The 22,349-nt window shown below is 35.0% G+C and overlaps 2 protein-coding genes across 3 annotated transcripts; one reads left to right on the top strand and one right to left on the bottom strand.

Moving 5' to 3' along the window:
* The first annotated feature begins 6,910 nt into the window (after positions 1-6,910).
* On the top strand, positions 6,911-9,701 carry LOC111879173 (protein IN CHLOROPLAST ATPASE BIOGENESIS, chloroplastic). The gene is made up of 11 exons (XM_023875646.3): positions 6,911-7,230; positions 7,736-7,819; positions 7,917-7,991; positions 8,175-8,217; positions 8,299-8,356; positions 8,451-8,609; positions 8,710-8,772; positions 8,841-8,935; positions 9,024-9,105; positions 9,195-9,305; positions 9,390-9,701. The coding sequence occupies exons 1-11, from the start codon at positions 7,119-7,121 to the stop codon at positions 9,528-9,530; spliced, it is 1,023 nt and encodes a 340-aa protein (XP_023731414.1). The 5' UTR covers positions 6,911-7,118; the 3' UTR covers positions 9,531-9,701.
* Positions 9,702-9,768: 67 nt separating this feature from the next.
* Positions 9,769-14,019, bottom strand: LOC111879162 (filament-like plant protein 7). Of its 2 annotated transcripts, none has more exons than XM_023875631.3 (6): positions 13,835-14,019; positions 12,983-13,120; positions 12,758-12,902; positions 11,106-12,672; positions 10,960-11,020; positions 9,769-10,498 (listed from the first exon to the last, which is right to left on the bottom strand). In XM_023875631.3, exons 2-6 carry the CDS (start codon positions 13,070-13,072, stop codon positions 10,079-10,081), a joined length of 2,283 nt encoding a protein of 760 aa, XP_023731399.1. In that variant the 5' UTR covers positions 13,073-13,120; positions 13,835-14,019; the 3' UTR covers positions 9,769-10,078. The 2 variants fall into 2 exon arrangements, with proteins under 2 accessions (XP_023731399.1, XP_023731400.1); XM_023875632.3 differs by having other exon boundaries at positions 12,758-12,896.
* Positions 14,020-22,349: the final 8,330 nt, after the last annotated feature.

Genomic DNA, 22,349 nt, shown 5'->3' with positions numbered 1-22,349 from the left:
AGGAAACCTTTTCCCACCTTATAAAGCTTGTCCCACTCATTTATTCAAATGGACCAAGTAATGGGTTAAGCAAAGTGGGTTTGGGTTGTGGTGTTGGACTAATCTAATTGGGCTAGTAGTAGGCTTGGATTATTAAATATTAATGGTCAAAGATAGGGCCTTGGGCCAATGTGGATCATAGTGAATTTCGCCAGATTCAAGATTTGTTCTTGAATTGGATTGTTGTTTCTGTCTTAGGACACTGCTAAAGCAGGCCTCAATCTCTATAATTTCGTGGTTATATTTCTGATGTAATCATCAAACAAGTATGTTTTTTGTAAATTTGATTCTTGTATATTGAATATATCTGAATTTAGTTTGTTTTATTTCATTACTTTGTTGATTGTGTACTTATGTATTAACATTCTAAGACAAAAATCAAAGAGTGAAGAATGGATCAAAATTCCATCATCAAAACACATGTGGAAAAGCCTGAGAAATTCAAAGGCTCAGATTTCCGGAGATGGCAACAGAAGATGTTGTTTTATCTAACAACTCTTCATGTTTCCAATGTTCTCACTGATGACTCCCCCTCTCCTCCTGTTGGTATAACCACTGCAGAAGGAACAACACCACCCAGTGAAGCCCAATTGGCAGAACATCAAAGGGTAGTGGAAACTTGGAACATAAATGAATATAATTGCAGAAATTATATTCTGAATGCCCTGGATGATTCTCTCTATGATATCTACTCTACCATGACTACTGCAAGAGAGATATGGGAATCACTGGAAAAGAAATACAAAACAGAAGTGGCATGTTCCAAGAAATTCGTGATTGGAAAATTCATGAATTTCAAGATGGTGGATACCAAATCTATCCTCAAACAAGTGGAGGAAATTCAAGTCATTGCACATGATCTTGAAGTTAAAGGTATGGGTATAAACTCTAACTTTCTTGTTGGTTCAATCATTGAAAAACTTTCTCCTTCTTGGAAGAATTTCAAACTATATCTTAAACACTTAACTGATGACATGAGTTTTGAGCAACTTGTGTTGAGAATTCGTGTGGAAGAAGATAACAAATTGAACGAGAAGGTAGATGCAAATTCCTTGGAACCAAGTGCAAACTTTGTTGGAGAAACAAGTACTTCAAGGACAAAGCACAACAACAAGAAAGGGAAGCAAGGCTCCAAAAACTCTTCCAAAGATGGCAAAAATCATGGCCCTAACAAGAAGAATTTCAAGAAGAATTCTGGTCCATGTTATGTTTGTGGCAAAATGGGACACAAGGCCAAAGATTGCAGATTCAGGAGGGGTCAAGGAGGAAACAATGGAGGAAATAATGGAGGGAACAATGGAAACAATGGTGACAATTCTGGTGGAGGAAATTCTGGTCTAGCCAACATGGTTGAATCACCAAATCAGTTTGTTGCTGTGATTCAAACCAACGTGGTTAGCAATTGTGTGGATTGGTGGATTGATACTGGAGCCACAAGGCACATTTGCAACTCCCGAACCATGTTTTCTATATACCAGAAAGTCTCAGATTCTGAACCAATGTTTATGGGAAATGACTCTACTGCAAAAGTTGAAGGAAAGGGAAAAGTGAAGCTACAACTGACTTCTGAAAAAGAACTCATTTTAAGTGATGTTTTGCATGTTCCTGAAATTACTAAGAATTTGATTTCTGGTCCTATTCTTAGTAACAAAGGTTTCAAACTTGTATTTGAGTCTGATAAGTTTGTTCTCACCAAGGGTGGGGTGTATGTTGGAAAGGGATACCTTAGTGAGGGTCTCTTCAAAGTCAGTGTCTTACCTTTGTACTATGGTGTTGAAACACCAAACAATGATGTAACCAATGATAATGTTAATGCAATAATGGGCACTACTAGCCCCTCTTCTATGTATATGCATGATCCTTCAATTTTGTGGCATTCTCGTTTGGGACATGTCAATTTTCGTTCTATTCAAAGAATGGCAAAACTTGGCATGTTACCAAAATGTTCATTAGATAAATTTTTAAAATGTGAGGTTTGTGTAGAATCAAAATTTTCACAACATCCTCATAAATCAGTTGAAAAATCTAATGAAATACTTGGCTTAATCCACTATGATTTATGTGATTTTAGAGCAACACCTATAAGAGGAGGAAAGAATTATTATATATCCTTTATTGATGATCGTAACAAGTATTGTTATATTTATTTGTTAAATACCAAAGATGAAGCCTTGAATTATTTTAAGAATTACAAGGCTGAAGTTGAAAATCAACTTGACAAAAAGATCAAAATTCTAAGGTCTGATCGAGGAGGAGAATATGAATCCAAAGACTTTGCTGAATTTTGTTCTTTAAATGGTATTATACATCAAACAACTGCTCCATATACTCCCCAACAAAATGGAGTGGCAGAAAAAAAAGAATAGAACATTGAAAACCATGATTAATTCAATGTTAATTACTTCTGGAGCACCATATAATCTGTGGGGATAAGCATGTCTTGCAGAAAATTCAATACTTAATAGAATTCCTCATAAAAAGAGTGATAAATCACCCTATCATCTATGGAAAGGGAGGTTACCCTCTTATAAAAAGGATGAAAGTGTGGGGTTGCCTTGCTAAGGTACAAGTACCTCTTCCTAAGAGGACTAAACGTGGACCAAAAACCATAGATTGCATCTATCTTGGCCCTGCCATGAATAGTGCAGCCTATAGGTTTCTTGTGTTTAAATCACATGTTGATGATATCCATAACCAAACAATCATGGAATCAGCAGAGGCTGAATTCTTTGAAAATATTTTTCCTTTTAAGGATAAAGAGAAAGAGGTTACCTGCTTTAGGAAAAGACCTCTGGATGATGGACTAAATGATACCATTTCAGACAAAAGTTTACAATCAAATGAAGAGAGTTCTTCTAAGGTTCAAAAAGAGAACTTAGAACCCAGAAGAAGCAAACGGGGCAAAATAGCCAAAGATTTTGGACCTGATTACATGACCTATGTATTGAATAAGGAACCACAAACCTACAAGGATGCTATGGATTCGTCTGAAGCTCCCTTTTGGAAAGAGGCAATCAAAAGTGAGATTGATTCCATTGTGCAGAATAACACTTGGAAATTGGTAGATTTGCCACCTGGGCAAAAACCAATTGGGCACAAATGGATATTCAAGAAGAAGTTTAGACCTGATGGTACCATTGAGAAGTACAAAGCTCGTTTAGTGGCTAAAGAGTATCATCAAAAAGAGGGTCAAGACTTTTTTGACACTTATTCACCTGTTACAAGAATTACATCAATTCGCACATTAGTAGCAATTGCAGCCATTCACAATTTAGAAATACACCAAATGGATGTGAAAACTGCCTTCTTGTATGGTGAACTAGATGAAGAGATATATATGAACCAACCTGAAGGGTTTGTGGTTAAGGGTCAATAAAACAAAGTTTGTAAGTTAGTTAGATCACTTTATGGACTAAAACAGGCTCCAAAGCAATGACATGAGAAGTTTGACAACACATTACTCTCTAATGGATTTAGAATTAATGAATGTGATAAATGTGTTTATGTCAAACAATACAAGAATGCTTGTGTCATCATATGCTTGTATGTGGATGATATGCTTATAATGGGTACTAATTTGGATGTGATCAATCAAACCAAGAAAATGCTACACTCCTCCTTTTCCATGAAGGACTTGGGAGTAGTAGATGTGATCCTTGGTGTAAGAGTTCAAAGAAGATCCGATGGTTATACTCTAACTCAGTCCCATTATATTGAAAGTGTACTTAAGAAGTTTGGACACTATGATGACAAGCCGGTAGTCACCCCTTTTGATCCTTCAAGTCATCTTAAGAAGAATAAAGGTGATAGTGTAGCTCAGTTAGAATATACTCAAGTTCTTGGTAGCTTAATGTATATTATGAATTGTACTAGACCGGACTTGGCTTACAGTGTAAGTAGATTGAGTCGTTACTCCCACAATCCTAGAAAAGATCATTGGTATGCACTAGTGAGAGTGCTTAGATATTTAAAGCATACAATGAATTATGGACTGCATTACACAAAATATCCTCCTGTTCTTGAAGGGTATTGTGATGCAAATTGGATTTCCAATACTTCAGAGGCAAAATCCACAAGTGGATATGTGTTCACTCTTGGTGGAGCTGCTATCTCTTGGAAATCATCTAAGCAAACTGTGAATACTCGTTCTACAATGGAAGTAGAGTTCGTTGCTTTAGACAAAGCTGCTGAAGAAGCTGAATGGCTTAAAAGCTTCCTAGAGGGTATTCCTCTGTGGCCTTAACCTGTTACTGCCATTGCCATACATTGTGATAGTATGGCTGCTCTTACTAGAGCACAAAGTCATATATATAATGGCAAGTCGAGACACATTAGGCGCAGACATATTACAATAAGAGACTTGCTGAAGAATGGAATTATTTCCATTAGTTACATAAAGTCAAAGGAAAATATAGCTGATCCCTTGACAAAAGGCCTTAGTAGAGAGCAAGTTCTCTTCACATCGAGGGGAATGGGCTTAAAGCCAACACAATGAGTCACCACCAGGCGGAAACCTAACCTAGCAACATTGGAGATCCCATGGTCTAGGTTCAATAGGACAACTAGTTGGGGAAGACTTAAAGAACCACCAACACCAAGGTATGCTCACTCCTATGATATCTATTTTGTGTTTTTTCGTTGATGATATAGGGATGAATTCTTTATTCTTAATAATGATGATAGCTTCTATAGTGGAATAGTACGGATTGTTCCAGATTAGCATTACCTGTGTGAGATGGATGTGAGGTCGCATATTTGGGAGCTGATATGGCTAAGCTCTCTAAAAGTCTCATGAAGAAAGGATTGTTCACGACCGAAAAGAACACAATGGTAAGAAATGAACCATGCTTAGATATGATATGTGTGATACTTCTTGTTTTTGATTCTACTATAAAAAGTGGTTAGTTTAAGACTCTAGTTCACTACCCACAAAGTAGATCCAAGTAGTACTCACTATGAAAGGTTCAAGTTTTCCAACACCTATTCAGATGCATGTCATATCTTACTTCCCTTATTTGAATATCAAAGTTCACTTATTTTCTATTCAAATGTGGGGTATTCATGGAGTTTGAATAGAAAATGTGGGGTATTGTTGAAACTTTGCTCTATAAAATTACAATATGGGACTTATCCCACATTGGTGGAAGAGGAAACCTTTTCCCACCTTATAAAGCTTGTCCCACTCATTTATTCAAATGGACCAAGTAATGGGTTAAGCAAAGTGGGTTTGGGTTGTGGTGTTGGACTAGTCAAATTGGGCTAGTAGTAGGCTTGGATTATTAAATATTAATGGTCAAAGATAGGGCCTTGGGCCTCTTGGGCTCTTCTTGACTAAATAATATTTTTTAATATATAATTCGAAATTAATTAGTCCTTAATTAATCTTTTTATTAAATCAGTGAAAAACAAATTCTGTTAAATAAAGGATTAACTGCAGACAGTTTTTGGCAGTTAATTTCGGTTGGTGGTTTACAACCACCATTAGAAGCCTATAAATGAAAGGACCTGGACAGAATTTGGAGGCTAATAAACACACAATCTTTCTCTCAAAAAATCGTCTATCTTTCCAAAGGGATCATGGTGAATTTCGACAGATTCAAGATCTGTTCTTGAATTGGATTGTTGTATCCTTAAGACAGACCTATCCCAGAGAAATTTCTGTCTTAGGACACTGCTAAAGCAGGCCTCAATCTCTACAATTTCGTGGTTATATTTCTGTGTAATCATCAAACAAGTATGTTTTCTGTAAATTTGATTCTTGTATATTGAATATATCTGAATTTAGTTTGTTTTATTTCATTACTTTGTTGATTGTGTACTTCTGTATTAACAATCTTCACTTATTAATACTTTTCTAAAAAAAGAGATAAAAAGCCAGCACATTAATATTTTCTAAATACCGACTTTCTAGCATTTTAGAAACAAATGTATCTATTAAACTTTTGATAATCAATATTTTCAAAAAAAAAAAAAAAAACTCCATCCTCAATAAAGAATCTGATCTCTATTCAGGCATGGTTGAGAGCAAACAAGATTTTAAAAGCTTTAGATTTCAAAAGTGTAATAGGAACAATCAACAATATTTTTGCAATAATTTCAATTTGTTGAATAAATCATCAACATCGATGTGTGAGATATAGCTATTTTGCAACCTATTTTCAATATATTTTGCAACTTGCCTTTAACTCAATAATATTCACCTTTAACTCACTAATATTCAATGACTTCAAATTTTCTGTTGTGAATAAGAAACCAAAAGTGTGTGATATTATTTGTATGATTCAAACATTCGCTCAAATTAACCCATAGCTTAATGAAATATGTACACAAAATATTATGTACATAAAATATTGAATCCTGAAACATATTTGTATTTTTCTTTAGATATAGATAATTTCATTAAATTATTGTTAGATTTTAGAATTTATGATTAATTTTGATTTTTTTTTTTCATAATTCAATTGACTTCAAGATTGCAACCAAATTCTACAATGTGTATATAAGAAACTGACGACCAATTTTATTTAATGATAACTCATAAAAAATATTTATGAATACAGAATATACCAACTTCATAACTATATATCTGTCCTAAATTTGGAGGCCTCTTAAAATCGGAGGCCCCATACAACCGCACATCCCCAATGCAACCACTGAAACGAATCAAAAAAGAAACTTTTGTAAACCGTTAGTTCTTGAGTTTTAAAAAAGAGGAGAAAAAAGAAAAGAATGAAAAGAAAAATAAGATTTTCTTTTGTGTTTCGAAGTCGAAGAAAATTGAAAAAAAAATAAAATTTTTGTTCTTACTCTCCAAGTCATTTTTATTTTTCGGAAACGCAAATTACTTTTTTTTTTTTTTTTTTTTCAATTCCATCAATTTCCTTTTTTAATTGAACTCTGGATTAGAATATTAATTAAACACTAATGATTCATGGGCCTTGAAATTGGGATTAAGCCCAACTTGATTTTATTAACCGGTTCATTACATATCTATGCATCTTTTATCCACAGCCGCGACGACAGAAAAACGAACACTTGGTTGTGAATTTTGGTTCAACTTTTAAATCCGGAGGAGAATAATGAAAGCCGGCGGTGGATTGGTGTTTGGAGCTCCACGCGCCGCTGCTCTGCCTACGCTATTTCTCAGTCGCCGCCGCAGTGCCACATTTCGATGCTACTCTTCTTCTTCTGGTATGGTGATTCCTGCTCTTACTCTAAGCTCAAACCATCTATGAATCATTTTCCTGATAATGTGCACATCGGAGCTATAGTTATCGTTTCTATCAGCGTTTCCGAAGCTTTTACGATCGATAACGGAGTTTGTTAGTTTAATTTATCATACTTGTCATTGTTGGCGATTTGTGGGTTGGAAGTTTGGAATTTGCATTTTGTTTCGCCATACTCGTTACTGTTTGCGAATGGAGATTTTCCAATACAAATTTCCTCAATAGAAGTAGTGATATTTGATATGATAGTTAACAAGAGGAATGATTCTTCCATTCATGTGGTTTATGTAGTTATTTGATATATATTGATCAGACTCAGATTCTGATCATTAATTGTCTTTTTCATCCAAGTATATAATTGATTCGTATCTAGTTATCAAATCTATGGTTCGTAATGTTTTCTTGTGAATAAAATGGCAAATTGGGAAGACTTCTTTGATCATAATTTTTATCCCAATTCAAATGTGCAGACCATGTTTCGTTTATAAAGGACATTGCTGTAGCTCAACCTCCTGAACACCTGCATCACCTTCTAAAGATGCTTCAGGTGAGAGGTAAAAGTAAAACCTTTGGAATCATGAATCATCATATCTGAATTCAATCACTTATCAGAAACCTTAAAATCCTGCCATTTTCATTGCTTTATGACAGGTGAATCTATAATCTCCCCTGCTATGAAACATGGGATGATTCCCCTAGCAATCCCTCTATCAAAAAACAGCCTAGGTTTGTATTTTGTATTTGTATCAAATCTAAACACTTAAAAAAGTGAAATCTCATAAAACTAATATATATATATATATATATATATATATATATATATATATATATATATATATATATATATATATATATATATATATATATATATATATATATTTTTTTTTTTTTCTTTTTTTCAATTTCTAGGTTCTGTAACAGCATTATTGAGATGGCCAACTGCTCCACCTGGGTAAGGAATTTTACAATTTTACAATATTGCCCCTCGTTGTGGGGATTGTTTTCTTCATGTAATTGAGCTTCTTACATACAGAATGGAGATGCCAGTGGTGGAGGTCCGTAGTTATGGAGTCTGGCTTTTGGCCAAGAATGTGAGTTTTCCCAAAATGCCCTTTTATTATAAGTTGGTAAGACATAGTCAAGTTCTTAATTTAAAGATAGATTATTTGACATGATTAATTTCAGGTAGACCAATATATTCACAGACTATTAGTTGAAGAGGATGCTAATGGAGGCATCAATGAACTGTTTCATGCTTCAGGTGAAGTTGGTGAAAAACTCTACACAAAGGGCGATTTTGGTAAATCACGCAATCCAAATTTGGACGTGTACCTTCTTCAGAAGGTAATATGAGACAATAGTTTTGGTATGATGGAATCAGGAAAGGAATGGAATGGCTCATTCCATTCCATCCAATTAAAACAGATCCTTAATCTATTCACAGGTTGGCCTTTTTCCAGACATCCTGGAACGTAAAGTGATGGATCATTTCAAGAAAGGAGATCATGTAAGATACCCTTTTTGCCCCTGTCTGTAAATATATATCCAAATTGACTATTTTGCCATTGGTAAAAGGTTTCAGCAATGGTGACTGGAGAATTCTACACCAAAAAGGAGCATTTTCCTGGATTTGGACGCCCTTTTGTTTTTAATGCTGAGATTTTGCTCAAGTATGAGAAAATTTTAAAATAATTTTTGATTTTGTTTTATATGAAAAATTTCCCTACAAATTTCTTGTGTTATTTTTGGAATATTTAGGGTTGGACGTAAAATAGAAGCCAAAGATGCTGCAAGAGGTGCATTAAAGTCGCCATGGTGGACTTTAGGTTGTCCCTATCAGGTTTGGTTGAAAGAATTTTTTTTTGTTTTTTGTAAATATAACAATATATATAATTGAAATTTTTGTTATTTTGTTAATTTAATATATAGGAAGTTGCTGACATGGCGGAATGGGATGATGAACAAATTGAATTTATAAAAGAAAAGGTGTCAGAGGAAGGGAAACAAGAAGATTTAATGAAAGGCAAAGATGCTGCCCAGGTAACAAAACCCTGTTATAAAAAAAATGAAATGTCTAAAATACCCTTTTGAGTAAATTGAATTTTGAGAAAATTGTAAGTGTAGATTTCGTTAGATGAAGCTGCTTTTCTTCTTGATTTGGCATCGATTGAGGGCACGTGGGACCTACAAATGGAACGGATTGCTGAATGTTATAAGGAGGGTGGCCTCCCAGAAATTGCAACATTTATCAAATATAGAAATTAATAATCAAATTCGACTTTCTATATTTAGAATGTAGAGTCATGTTGTAAACCTTGTTGAACTTTTTTTTTTTTTGAGGAATATACATAATGATAGTCATGGTTGAGAGATCTTTATATTTATTTGGAGTAATGATGCACATTTTATTTCTCAATATAAGAATATCATTAGATACATTGTTTGTTTGTTTCCACCTTTATCAAAGTAACAATTATATATTTTAAAATGTAGAAACCATTAATTTATGTAAAAGTTTTAGATCTTCATTCAAAAGCAAATCCCATTTCTTTAGGTTACAGTTATATATACACACATCACATTACAACAAAAATCCATCTCTCTTCTTTCTATATCTTTTAGGGATTCCAACCAAAAGCCAAATCACATTATTCCCAAATCCCAACCCACCACACAACTAAAGTATATCCTCCTAATTACATTCGATTTGACATAATCTACTGTTATTATAATTTTTTTTTTTACATACGTGTCGTATAATAATATTCAAACCATATGCCAAAAATGTCAACTAGGAGGACAAAAAAGTCATTTCACTTGTTACTTTTCTTCCTTCTCCAAAGCAATTTCCTCAACACTCCACTTTTCTTCTTCTTACTTGGAACAATTGACAAAAAATTCACCAAAGCATCTTCATCTTCTTGATGTTTTATTCCATTAATCCCATTTACACCTACAAATGATGATTTTGTTTTTGTGGTTTCGATAGCTTTTGCCGCATCCTCCGCCATCATTTTATCGAGAAGAGAAATCCGGTGGTGGTTCGTGGCGGCGGTTACGGGGGGCGGCGGTGATGGTGGTGGTGGCGGAGCTTCATAAATCGGGTTGCATATAATTTTATCGGGAACGGATGCATTTGTTGGTGAAGCTAATGCTTTTAATTGTTTCCCGAGGTTTAAAATTGTTTCTTGGCATTCGGCTAATTTTTCTGAAGCCGCTATTATTTCACGCTCCTGCGTGCAATTTTTGAGTGTTATAAACTTATAATTGTTGCCGACAAGAAATTTGAGATATAGTCAGAAGAAATGATGATCTGATCTGATCGGATCAGAGATCACATCATCATTTCTTTTCTTCTGGGGATTTGATAAATAGGACTCACGAGGTGACCATGACTCCTAATTGTTATAGGTCGTGTTTGGCACATCACAGCTAGCTTATTTTTTGAGCTTTTTTATGTTGTCATGGCAAACCAAAAAGCAGCTTATAAGCTAGCTTTTTAAAAAGCTACTTAGACTAGCTTTTTAGGAGTTTTTTTTTTTAAATTTTCCAAATATACCTCTTAATTAATTATAGAAACACATTCTTTTAAATGCCCTTTTGTGTCATTTTATATATTTCAACTAGTTTTACCAAACGTCATTTTTTATCAGCTATTAGCAAACTTTTTATTTAACAGCTAGCTTCAACTTACACTTTGAAGTCTCTTTTCATCTTCATTCAACTCAATTGTTTGTATATCCCGTTCTATCACACTGAAATTAGTCATTTAAAAATGTTGTTATGTAAAATCGGAAAACAAAAGTAAATTATATTTGATAAACAATGAAAAAAAATTACCTTTCAGGCATGAAATGTTGATCAAGATTTTCGGATTCCAGTTCTTGATTACAGCTAGTGTTATTACTTTCTTGCCCTTCAACAGACATAGATTTTTCAAAAATCTCATTATACTCACCAATCGCCTCAATCAACTGTTCATCAAGATCTTCTTTCACCTTCATATCCAATTCCTTTGACACCTTCAAAGATTCCAATTCCAATTCCAAATTTTCAATCGCTTTTTCCGATTCCTTAACCTTCATAACCAACAACTCACTCTTCCCAACTTCCAATTCCAATTTCTGTTCCAAATTATCCAAATCATCTTTCAATTTCTTAACCTCTTCAAACTCACCACGATTCTCATCCCCCCAATCAAATCTTTTATCCATTTCATGCCTCATACTTGACACATCTTGAAGCGAAAAACAATGGTTCACAATCCATTCCAAAGTCAAAGTCAACTCTTTGACAAATTTCTCAAAGTCAACGTTCCTGTTCAACAAACCATTACAAGTTTTTACAAACGATTCAACAACACCACTAAGCTCACATGTCTTCCATTGAAGAACACGAACTGTGTATCCTTCTGTTGTTGATGTTTCTGAAGCTTTATCACATAATCTCATCCCTTCAATCATCTCAATAAGTTTTTCAATTGACTTTTTATCGAATTGGGTTTCTTGATTTTCAACTGAAACTATTGCTAGCTTTTCCATTTCAATGAAATCATCCATTAATCCGATATCTGAAGCTCCTACTGTTTTGCAAGATGGGGCCCACGATTCAGCCATGCTTCCCTTTTCATCAATGTCAGAAGAGGCTGATAAATTTGTTTTTTGGGTGATGAATTCTTTAAGAAGTTTGTTTTCTTCTTCTAAAGAACATAATTGTTCGGTTAAAAAGTTGATTTGTTTAATTGAAGTGATTGAATCATGGTCAAAGTTTGACTTTTTGCCAAGCAATTCTACTTCGGTCTTCATTTTTGCAAGAGAAGCGGGACCTGGGAGACGTTTTCTAACAAGAACACGGAGTCTTTGTGCTTCGGTTTCCAGCTGTGCAATCTTTTTCACATTTGCTAAGTGTTGTTTGTGTGCCACGTCAGCAGTTCTTCGATTGAAATCTCTCTCTTCGTTTCTGATTTCAAGTTCTTTCTCCATGACTCTGACTTCATAGCTTAAAGAAGCGTTGTCTCTCTGAGTCGACTCGAGTCGACTCATGAGTGAACTCAGATCAGAATCCAGTTGATTCTTTGATGAATGTAGTTCGTCTATGAGTTTTTCTTTTGATAAAAGAGCTTTAGTCAAATGGGTATTTTCGGAAATTAGTTTCGAAAGTTTTTTATTCGATTCTGATAACTTTTCCTCTAGAATGATTCTTGATTTTTCGTATTCTCGTGATGTTTTCATCACAGCATCATGAATCCTTTTTTCTTGTTCTTCACGAACGAATCGAAGCTGATGCATACACTCTTTTAAAGCTGCATCAACACCATATAATCTTTCCTCACTTTCTGCTGTTTGTTGTGTAGCTTTTTCTAGCTCTTGTTTTAATGCTAAAACTTCTGCTTCTGCTTTCTCCCATCCTGTATAAAAGTCAAACTTTGGTCAATATAAACAAGAACACCATAAAAAACCATAAATTCATCTTAAAAACATATTATAAAAGACCTTGAATGGCTTCACGTGCGATGTTTGTTTGTTTCTTTGCAATGTCATCTTTGGTTTTAATCTCAGCAAGTGCATTTGAAAGCTTTTCATTTGAAGTATTCAAGTTTCTTTCAAGTTCATCTTCATAAGCTAAAATTCCCTGTAACTAAAAACAAGAGAGATGTTAGAAACATGTATGGATTTATTTAGTCAAAGATCTGTAACAAAAAAGTCAAACCCTTGTACCTCATCTTCATTCCCTCTGTTGACCTTATCAGGTGTAAACATGGTCTTCTCAATCGACTTTTTCTTCCATAGCCATGACTTGTGTTCCATTGCTTGAAAATACCTTTTTAATGTTTGGTAACTTAAGTCACATAGGACCTGTGACAATAACAGAAAAAAGGTGAACTTATTAGAGATTAATGAATTGCACATTATTATTTAATCTTGATTAATCGTTAAACTTAGACTAATTGTTGATAATATGAGGAAAACAATGATGAATAGATGATTCATCTCGTTTACAAATTCCAATTAGGTTTAGGGATTGAAAGAGGAAAAAGGATCGTTTCATGGTAATTGTTCCGACTTACTGTGTGAAAGTCTCATATAAGACAAATTACAATTAATATGATTCACCGACAAAGTATTTTTCATTTCTTCCAAATAGTAAAAATCGCGATTCAGGTAAAAAGGGGAAAAATTAGTCTACAGGATTTAGTCAATACGAGTTGCTAACATATCAAATTTCAACGAAATCAGTCAAAAATAATGTCCAAAAAGGAAAAATAACACTATACTACAAAGAATAACAGAAACAAAACACATATATTAAATCAAACTAACAATGTAAAATCATAATAAAGATGGAGGCAGAAGGGATCAAACAAAGGCATTCATGATCACAGCTACTATGACAAAGCTTTTTCTCTGTGACATTCATGAATCATTAATCATCAATTTTTTCAGTAAAAAAATGAAACTAAAACTCAAATCTGAACTTCAGAAAAAGTATGAAGAAACGAATCAAAAGAGGAGCATGCACATCAGTGGATCTCATTGCAAACAAACTAAAAATGTGAGTTGCGATCTTACCGACGGTCAACAGCAGGACACCGACGGTCAACAGAACACCGACGGGAGCATTAACTGAAGAAAATAAAAGGTGAGCAGACGAGAATAATGGAGAAGAAGAAGCCACAACTGGAGCTAGTTTCTAGAGAGAGAGAGAGAGAGAGAGTAAATGTAGCGTTGCAAGCTGTACTGTACGATATATAACACTCTCACACACACAGAGGTATATATATATACTTATATATGTATCTATAGAGAAAGTATTTATATATTATTATTTTATTTATAGTGAGAGAGATTGCGAATCGAGTGCATCTGACAAGGACGTGACGAAGTCGGGCCGGGTCGTCCACTTCTGATGATGAATTGAAGATCGGTTTTACGCGTATGGCGTATGCTGCTTAACTCATTTATGGTTAGAATCTACTAGCAAATTAACCAAACTAACCAAGCATATTTTATTAATAAAAATATATTTTTCAAATATACAAAATGTCAAAAAAAATTGTCAAAATCGATATCTTACTTAAAATCATTTTATGTTTTGCAAGATCATGATTCTAAGATCTTATCAAAATGAATTTATATTCAAATGTTGCTCGCAAGATAATGTTATCAACTTTAACTTCTTAAGTATCATCTATAATTTTTGTTGCTACAAACCGTAAACATTAAGAATAAATTATCTTAATTAGAAATAAGATCATTTTGATCATGTACAAGTAAGACGTAAGATTATAAAAGGATTATGTCTAACTCGAGATGAAATTGATAAAATGTGATGCTCTAGAAAACTTCTTGCAACTCGTGACACTTGATTTCAAGTTGAACATACAAAGTTTTGATACTCAACTATATAACAAAACTACAGAGGTGAAATCGGGATCGTAGTGTAACCAGGATCGTTTTTCACTTGTAGAATCTTAAAATCGTAAGATCGTAAAATCAAAATCGAGATTTTAACAACCTTGAAAATGCCTATCAACTTCGTAATATTGGACTCAGAATAGTAAATGTCATTCTAGAATAGATGGTGGTCGGTGGAATATTCAGAATTTGACATCTGTACATTCTAGAATGAAAACATAATCAACAAAATATGGTATTGAGATTTCTGTTGTATATCTTATACTTTTGAGTTGCTAAACAGATTCATGTCTTTTTTATGTCCTAGATTACCAAGGTATACATAGTGACGCCGGAACAAATTGTTTGTAATAATATGTAACTTCATAAAATTTAAGGAATATCTTCATTTGTAACTTGTTTATATTACACCACCAAAACAAATTGCTTACAACATACTCAAAAGCAACGCATCCCAAAGGTAAACCAGTCGTGTTTATCCATGACCAATTATTAGTTCGCCACAAACCACCACACCCCTGGTCAATAGGTTGTACGATCTCGATCGTAATATTCTACACAAAAGAATAAATAAAAGTTAATAATATCATATTCCCCTGTAGCATGTTATAGAAAATGGTAAACTAATATGTATACCACAATAACATCAGACACACACATATTCGACCGACCCTAAACGTCTAATCCTCAGTCATGCAATTTTTCGAAGGATCACACCTCATCTGGGGGTATGAGTGTTCAAAAATACAAAAACATCTCCCCGATCCAAATTTATAAAATCAAAATGTCAAAAAGGTAGCAAACATAGTTATGATTTATTTGCAAAATAATCCAATATTTCCACCTTAAAGGCATATATAAAGCCATATACGATATACGAAGGTTTCTGACCAGTTCTTGGGCGATTCGGGTACAAATGCTCCTTAATTTTATCAAAAACATGAGACAACTGTTTATACATGTAATCCCATATTATTCACCCCTCAGGGTATCAGTGTCGCCAAAAAATTGGTAATTTATAAAAAAAAAAATACAATATAAAATCATAATTTGAATGTTAATTACTTGATGCATGTTGAATTGTTCAAATTTGAGAGCAATGCAACATATTTGTTATGCACTTACGGACTAGTGTATCTATAACAAAGTCCAAGGTGTAACATATACAACAAGAACACTCGGATACCATCTTCATCGGATGACTCATTAAGTGAGTTATTTAATACATGCTACAAGTCAGCAGCTTTCAACACAAAATACTCCATGTATTGCAAACCTGTGACAACACATCAAACTCACTTATCAAAATAGAGACCATAGTGTCTATAGGAAATATCAACTCCTTTACATATGCGCTCTCTCTCTCTCTCTCTATATATATATATATATATATATATATATAATATGTCCTATTCGTTTAAGAATATTACCCTAAATTCTAAAAATGTAAGAACCTATAAATTGTTATTTTTTTAATATATTCATTCATTTTATACTCATCTAGCCAAACTTCTTTTGCATATATCTTATTCCACTTAGTGGGTAAAGGTGCATGATATAAAAAATTAAATCATTGTCACTTATATATTCTTTTTCTTACTTATTAATTCTTACTCATTATCATTATCAACCATTTAACATTATTAAAAACCGCATTTGCATATATTATGTGAGAATGCCCATATTCTCAAAGAATATAGTGTGCTTTATGAAATTCTTATTTGTGTTACTTTTTACATGATTATTAAAAAAATGTGTCAACATTACAGTATGAATGATTATTATGAGAATTATGATTCTTCAAGAACGTTTTATGTGAATGCCAATTTAATTATTCTCATCATCAAAAAAGATACTTTAACTAAAATAACTGATTCTTAACCATTCTTATTATAACACCAGTTCTAGGAAAATGTTTCTTTTATATTTATGGCAGTTAATGACTTCAAATGGGAGAGTTCGGGGTGGCCACGGCGTAATGATGGGAGCACCATGATGTGGTGTTGGCTAAGAATGGAACGCACATCTTGTAGACGCTACGACGTGGCAAGGTCCATGCCACGAAGTGGTAGCGGCCAACATGCAAACCCTAATTTTTTTGGGTTTTAAGCTCTATTTAAGGGATGTGATAGCTAGGGTTTTGTAATGCCCGTTCCAAGTATCATTTGAATTTCTAAGTTTTTAGGGTTTTGTACTTGGACTCGACGAGTTGGGGAGCCCAACTCGACGAGCATAGATCGATTTTGGACGTGGGATTTAGGACCTACTCGACGAGTTGGAAGGCCCAACTCGACGAGTAGGCGCTGTAAAGGAAAACCCTAAATTTTAGGGTTTGCACCCTATATAATCTCCTTAAAACCTTGAGGCTGACCTTCCATCAGCCTCCAAACCCTAAGAACATCAGTGCTAAACCCTAATCTCCATTTTCTCTCATATTGTGAGCTAGAGTGACTTTTGGAGCTTAAGAAGAAGAAGATAGTGAGACTAAGGAGAAGATCCAGCAAACAAATCCCTCACTGTTGAGCTTGACCATCTTGTGGACTATTATAAGCACTCAGGATTCAATTTTTATCTTAGAGTATGACTAGATCTTGATTTTACTCTTCATTTCCTATCATTCTTTTCGATTGCATGCATGGGGTTCATAAAGTTTGCAACTTTATGAATCTCCAGGGCAAAATGGTCCCATAGTGGGCTAGATCTAGCTTTTGGTCAAGCATGGATGCCATGCATGGATTTTAGGGTATATTTTTCCTCTTTGGCCATTTTGACTTCAAGACATGAATTGGACATGCATGTCCATAAAGTTTCCATCTTTGGAACGTTTTGAGGATTAGAACCTCTTCTGGAAAGGAGGGATTCCAGATCCCTAGAGTCTTGGACCACATGGCTAAGCTTTTGAGCTTTCCAACCTTTGTTAAGGGCTTTAGAGCATTCAGATTAGTTTTAGAGGATAAAGTTGGAAACTTTATCCTTTTAGATACCTTTAGGTTTCATATCTAAGCCCTAGAGTCCCTGCAATCAACGTATCATCTAAATAAGCAAACAGGAGGAAAACTTGACGAGTTACCCTGGCAACTCGACGAGTTGGATCGGATTTCCCTGTCTACTAAACATTGAGTGAACTCGGCGAGTTGGCTAGGGTTTTTCCAGGTTTTTTTGAACACTGAAGGAACTTGGCGAGTTGCTAGATGCACCTGACGAGTAGGGTCAACATGGACTGTTGACCTTGACTTTGACCAGGGTTGATCAAGTTTGACCTTAATGGTATTTTTGGTATTTCGGGATTTTGATAAGACCAATCACATGATGATTGTAGGTAGCTGAGTTGGAGCTGTGAATCGAGACTTATCGGATCTTATCTTATCAGTTCAACATTTTTGAGAGGTGAGTCTCCTCACCATACCAATGGGTCTAAGGCACCAAGGCTGGCCCATTCTACGATATGTGGTACACTAGTTGATGTAGTGATATGTGGTATGTTAGCTGGTTACATACTAAGTGTTATGCTAGTTATATATGTGATACTTGTAGGGAAGACCATAGGGGGAGCCATGACGCTTGGATGTAAGACCATGTGGGGGAGCCCATGGCTTTTCAGGTAAAGATCATGGGGGAGCCCATGACACTTGGATGTAAGACCATATGGGGTAGCCCATGGCTTTTGTGACAACCTGATACTTTTATACTGAGCAATCGATCCATATATCTATAATTCACTTGAATTTAGCATCTTTTAATAGTATGTTGAGTCCGCGCTAGTGTTTTAAGGCTTAATATATCATAGATATGGACCTTAGAAAGGATTAGGAAGGGTGCTGCATCACAAAATCCAGCCAAACACACCAAGAGAGGTGTGTGCGGCCGCACACTAGTGTGTGCGGCCAAGCCAGCCGCACACCCAGCAGCAAACCCCTCCAGCCTCACACTCAACCCTATATAAAGTAAAGGACCCCCTTCCATTCACTTTTGGCTGTATCCTTTCTCTCTCTATACTTTCTCTCTCTAGAAAACCACCCAACAACACCTAGAAGGCTCCTAAAACGTGAAGAACACCATCATTTAGCTTGTCATAGAGGTAAAACACTTGAATCCAAGCCTCAAACTCATAATGTTCTTCATGTTCTTCATCCTATGAAGGAGTACGGCCACACACCTTCATCAGGTGGCCGCACACACTCATAATACCCTCCAAAGTGAGAGTAAGGCCACAAAATCGACACATGGGACTTAAGAAAGGAGTGTACGGCCGCACACACACCCTGTACGGCCGCACACTCTAGTGTGCAACCTCACTCACAAGTCTGGCCGCATACCCCAGCCGCACACTCACCTTTATGGCCCTACACACACCCTAATACTCATATTTGGCCTTAAACTTGCATAGATCATTGGGTATAGAACATGGGACACTTAGTCTTAGTGATTCCAAGCCCTTAGGAGGGATTTTCCATCATGTTTAGTCATGAAAACACCTTAGCTCTAACTTATATATGTGTCACCATATAATTAATAGGGGCTACGTGCGTTCAGAGCATCCGTTGACACTCGACACTCATACGAATCGCATACTCGAACCCTACAATAAACTGTGAGTTCATACCCCTTAATGAACCTTCTAATGTTTTTACATGTTTTAGGGGGGGGGGGAATACAAGTATAATGCTACAAGTTTTTATTTTCAAATCATATGTGATTTATAATTTATCATCAAAAAGAGATTTCTCTACACTTTTAGATGCCTATCAATAAAACTGTTTTAACTAATTATCTAATGCATTTTAAGGTTAAATTGTTGATTTAAACTATTTTTAAAAACCCTGTTTAAAGTACTTTTCTTTTAAAAAAATATATACATTAATATATTTATATAAGTAAGACTTGAAGGAATTAGGACCGATAGGTCGCCTTATTTCCTATTCTTGTTTGATGTGGTCTTAGGGTATTGGTTGTCCGTCCGCCTGTCATTGATTTCTTAGTTATACATCATATATATTAGTGTTAGATATGAAAGTTTACATCTTATTTAATACCTTTGCTGATCAAAGGCCCGAAATTCACACTCTAGTTAACTATAATAGGTATAGTTAAGGCTACTGGTCGTTACCTCTACTACTATTATACTCACTCTAAATGTAATTATTACAAGTTAATACAAGTATAAGAGAACACTCTACCTACTATACTCAAGGTCAACCATACTAAAGCATAAGAGAACACACTAATACAAAGTAAAACACACTATCCCTCTATAAGGTACTCTACCGCGCTTACCCCATGTGACCAGGGCTTCCCGAAAGGAAAGCAACACTACATGTATAGATCTACACGAGACTGACACTACTACATTCCCAACTGCTAACAACAGTCCGAGCCTCCTAGGCTCAGGGATGGCACTACATCACTTCACTACAGATGACCGGGAAGGTCATCGGACACTCTACTACTATACAGTTGGTCACATGAGGGGTTACATTTATATCCAAATAAATACACTAAGACTTAAAGTCTAAGCTAATATCCCGAAGTAATTAAAGACCTATTACTAACTAAAGTTACACCACTACTACTGTTGGCAGGCATAACATTCTTCAATTATGTTACCCACATGCGATTTATTACTATACTCTTACAACTGAGGTCTTAAAGATAATACTTTTACATACTCAAAGGATTTGACTTACAAATGTACAGTTCTGGAAAATATAGGATTTTCTAGGGATTTCTACTACTCATAAACATAAGTTTTCAGTCTCTACAATATGTTCTTAAAACTCTTTTACACAAATAACGACACTAAAATCTTATGAACTCACCAGCTTTACGCTGATACTCGTTTTCAAAATAACTTGTATCCTCAGGTCAAAGATAGTCAGGTACGAGTGCAACTTTTGGAGAAGATGGAGCATATACAAGACCCAACTTTTATTTTGTTATACTTTTGGTGTATATTAAACTTTATAGAACACATTTGTAACTATTATAACTATATTAATGAGATGGTTGTTGTTTCTTGTGTTTACTACTATGCAATTGTAATGATACTGTACATGATGTCCTCCACCCCAGAAAGTATTCCGCCGTTCTCGGTTTTGGGGTGTGACAGCTTTCCAGCTAAAAACCATGGGGGGAGCCTATGGCACTTTGGTGTAAGACTATGTGGGGGAGCCCATTACATCTTGGAGTAAGACCCTGGGAGGAGCCCACGACATCCTTATATGTTTGTATGCAAGGCTTATATGGTTTATGTAGCTTTTATAGCTAATATGGATTATGTGATTATGTGGATTGTGTGGGGTATGCTATGGGGAACTCACTAAGCGTTTGCTTATAGTTTGTTGGTTTGTTTCAGGTATTTTTGAGCCTAAGGGAAAGGGCAAGGCTTGATGGCACGACATGCACTCTCTCAGGCGTTTTTTATGGGACACTCTGATATTTTAAATAAAATTGTTGATGTTGTGAATTTGAAAACGATTGTTCTTGAGATTTTGTGGTTTATTGGAAATGTTTTGATTATTTAAAAATGAAAATTTTCGTTTGAAAATTTAGTCGTTTCAGGTTTTCTCACCCTCAGCCTCCACCACCTTTTTTTTACCTAAAGCAAAGCCTCCATTATTGACCTCTTGAAGCTTTTTGGTGGTATTGAAGAAGAATAAGGTGTTCTTGGTGCTTAGATCCACCAAGAAAATCTCCTCATCACCTTCTTGCATACATTTTGGACTTTATAAGTCCTCACGTTTCTACCTTTGTGTGCCATCCTTCTAGATCTAAGATTTTATGCAATTTTGTTCATATTTAAGGTGGTTTGACTGGATGGATTCCATAAAGTTGGTAGATTTATGGATCCTTAAGGTATCTTTTTGGTTTCATGTTTAAGATTAGAAATTTTTTTGAGTTTTGGTCCCATGCATGAGGTTTTGACCTTATTTTCTACATCTTTAACCTAACTAGAGTTCAATACATGCATTGGATATGCATGTCCATAAAACAAGGATTTTTATGAGATAATTAGGTGTAAGGAAGCCTTCTGGAAGTGATGAGTGAGTGACTTAATGGATTAAGTTCTTAATCCATTAAGTTGTCCGGGAACACTTCCCACGACGTGGCGACATGCTCACCACATCATGGTGAAGGGGGGTTTTCGCGACTTTTTTGTCGTGAGACTACCATGAAATGGTTGATGCTTGTCCATGACATGGTGGCAAGCTGAGTTAGTTTTGTTGGGTTAGTGTCTAAGCCCGTAACTATATTTGGTAAGTACTTGACCCGATTATGCATGGTCCTTTTGGGTTGCCTTCACCATAACAACTTGACAAGGTAATTTATGGAGAGAGAGTAGATATTATGGTTCATTAATATATTATAAGAATAATATATTAAAAGAGAAATCATATTATTTGATTAATATTGGTCATAAATTAATTAGTAATTAATTTGGTGACTAAAAGAGATTAATTAAATAAAAGGGCTTAAACTGTCAAATGTGTGATAGTTGGATTTAGGGTTGGGAAACCTTATGGATCAAAGGGGGAACGAAATTATGATGGGGATCCATAAAAATTTCGTCCATAGGCCCTATTCCAGAAGGTTCCATGGGCTGCTTGGTGATTAAGTTGTCCATTAGGGTTTTGGCAGAAACCCTAGTAGCCTACAGTATAAATAGAGACCA

This window comes from Lactuca sativa, chromosome 4 (genome assembly GCF_002870075.4).
Source record: "Lactuca sativa cultivar Salinas chromosome 4, Lsat_Salinas_v11, whole genome shotgun sequence".
NCBI lineage: Eukaryota > Viridiplantae > Streptophyta > Magnoliopsida > Asterales > Asteraceae > Lactuca > Lactuca sativa.
The sequence above is the reverse complement of the archived record's forward strand: the minus strand, read 5'-3'. Positions and strand labels throughout refer to the sequence as shown.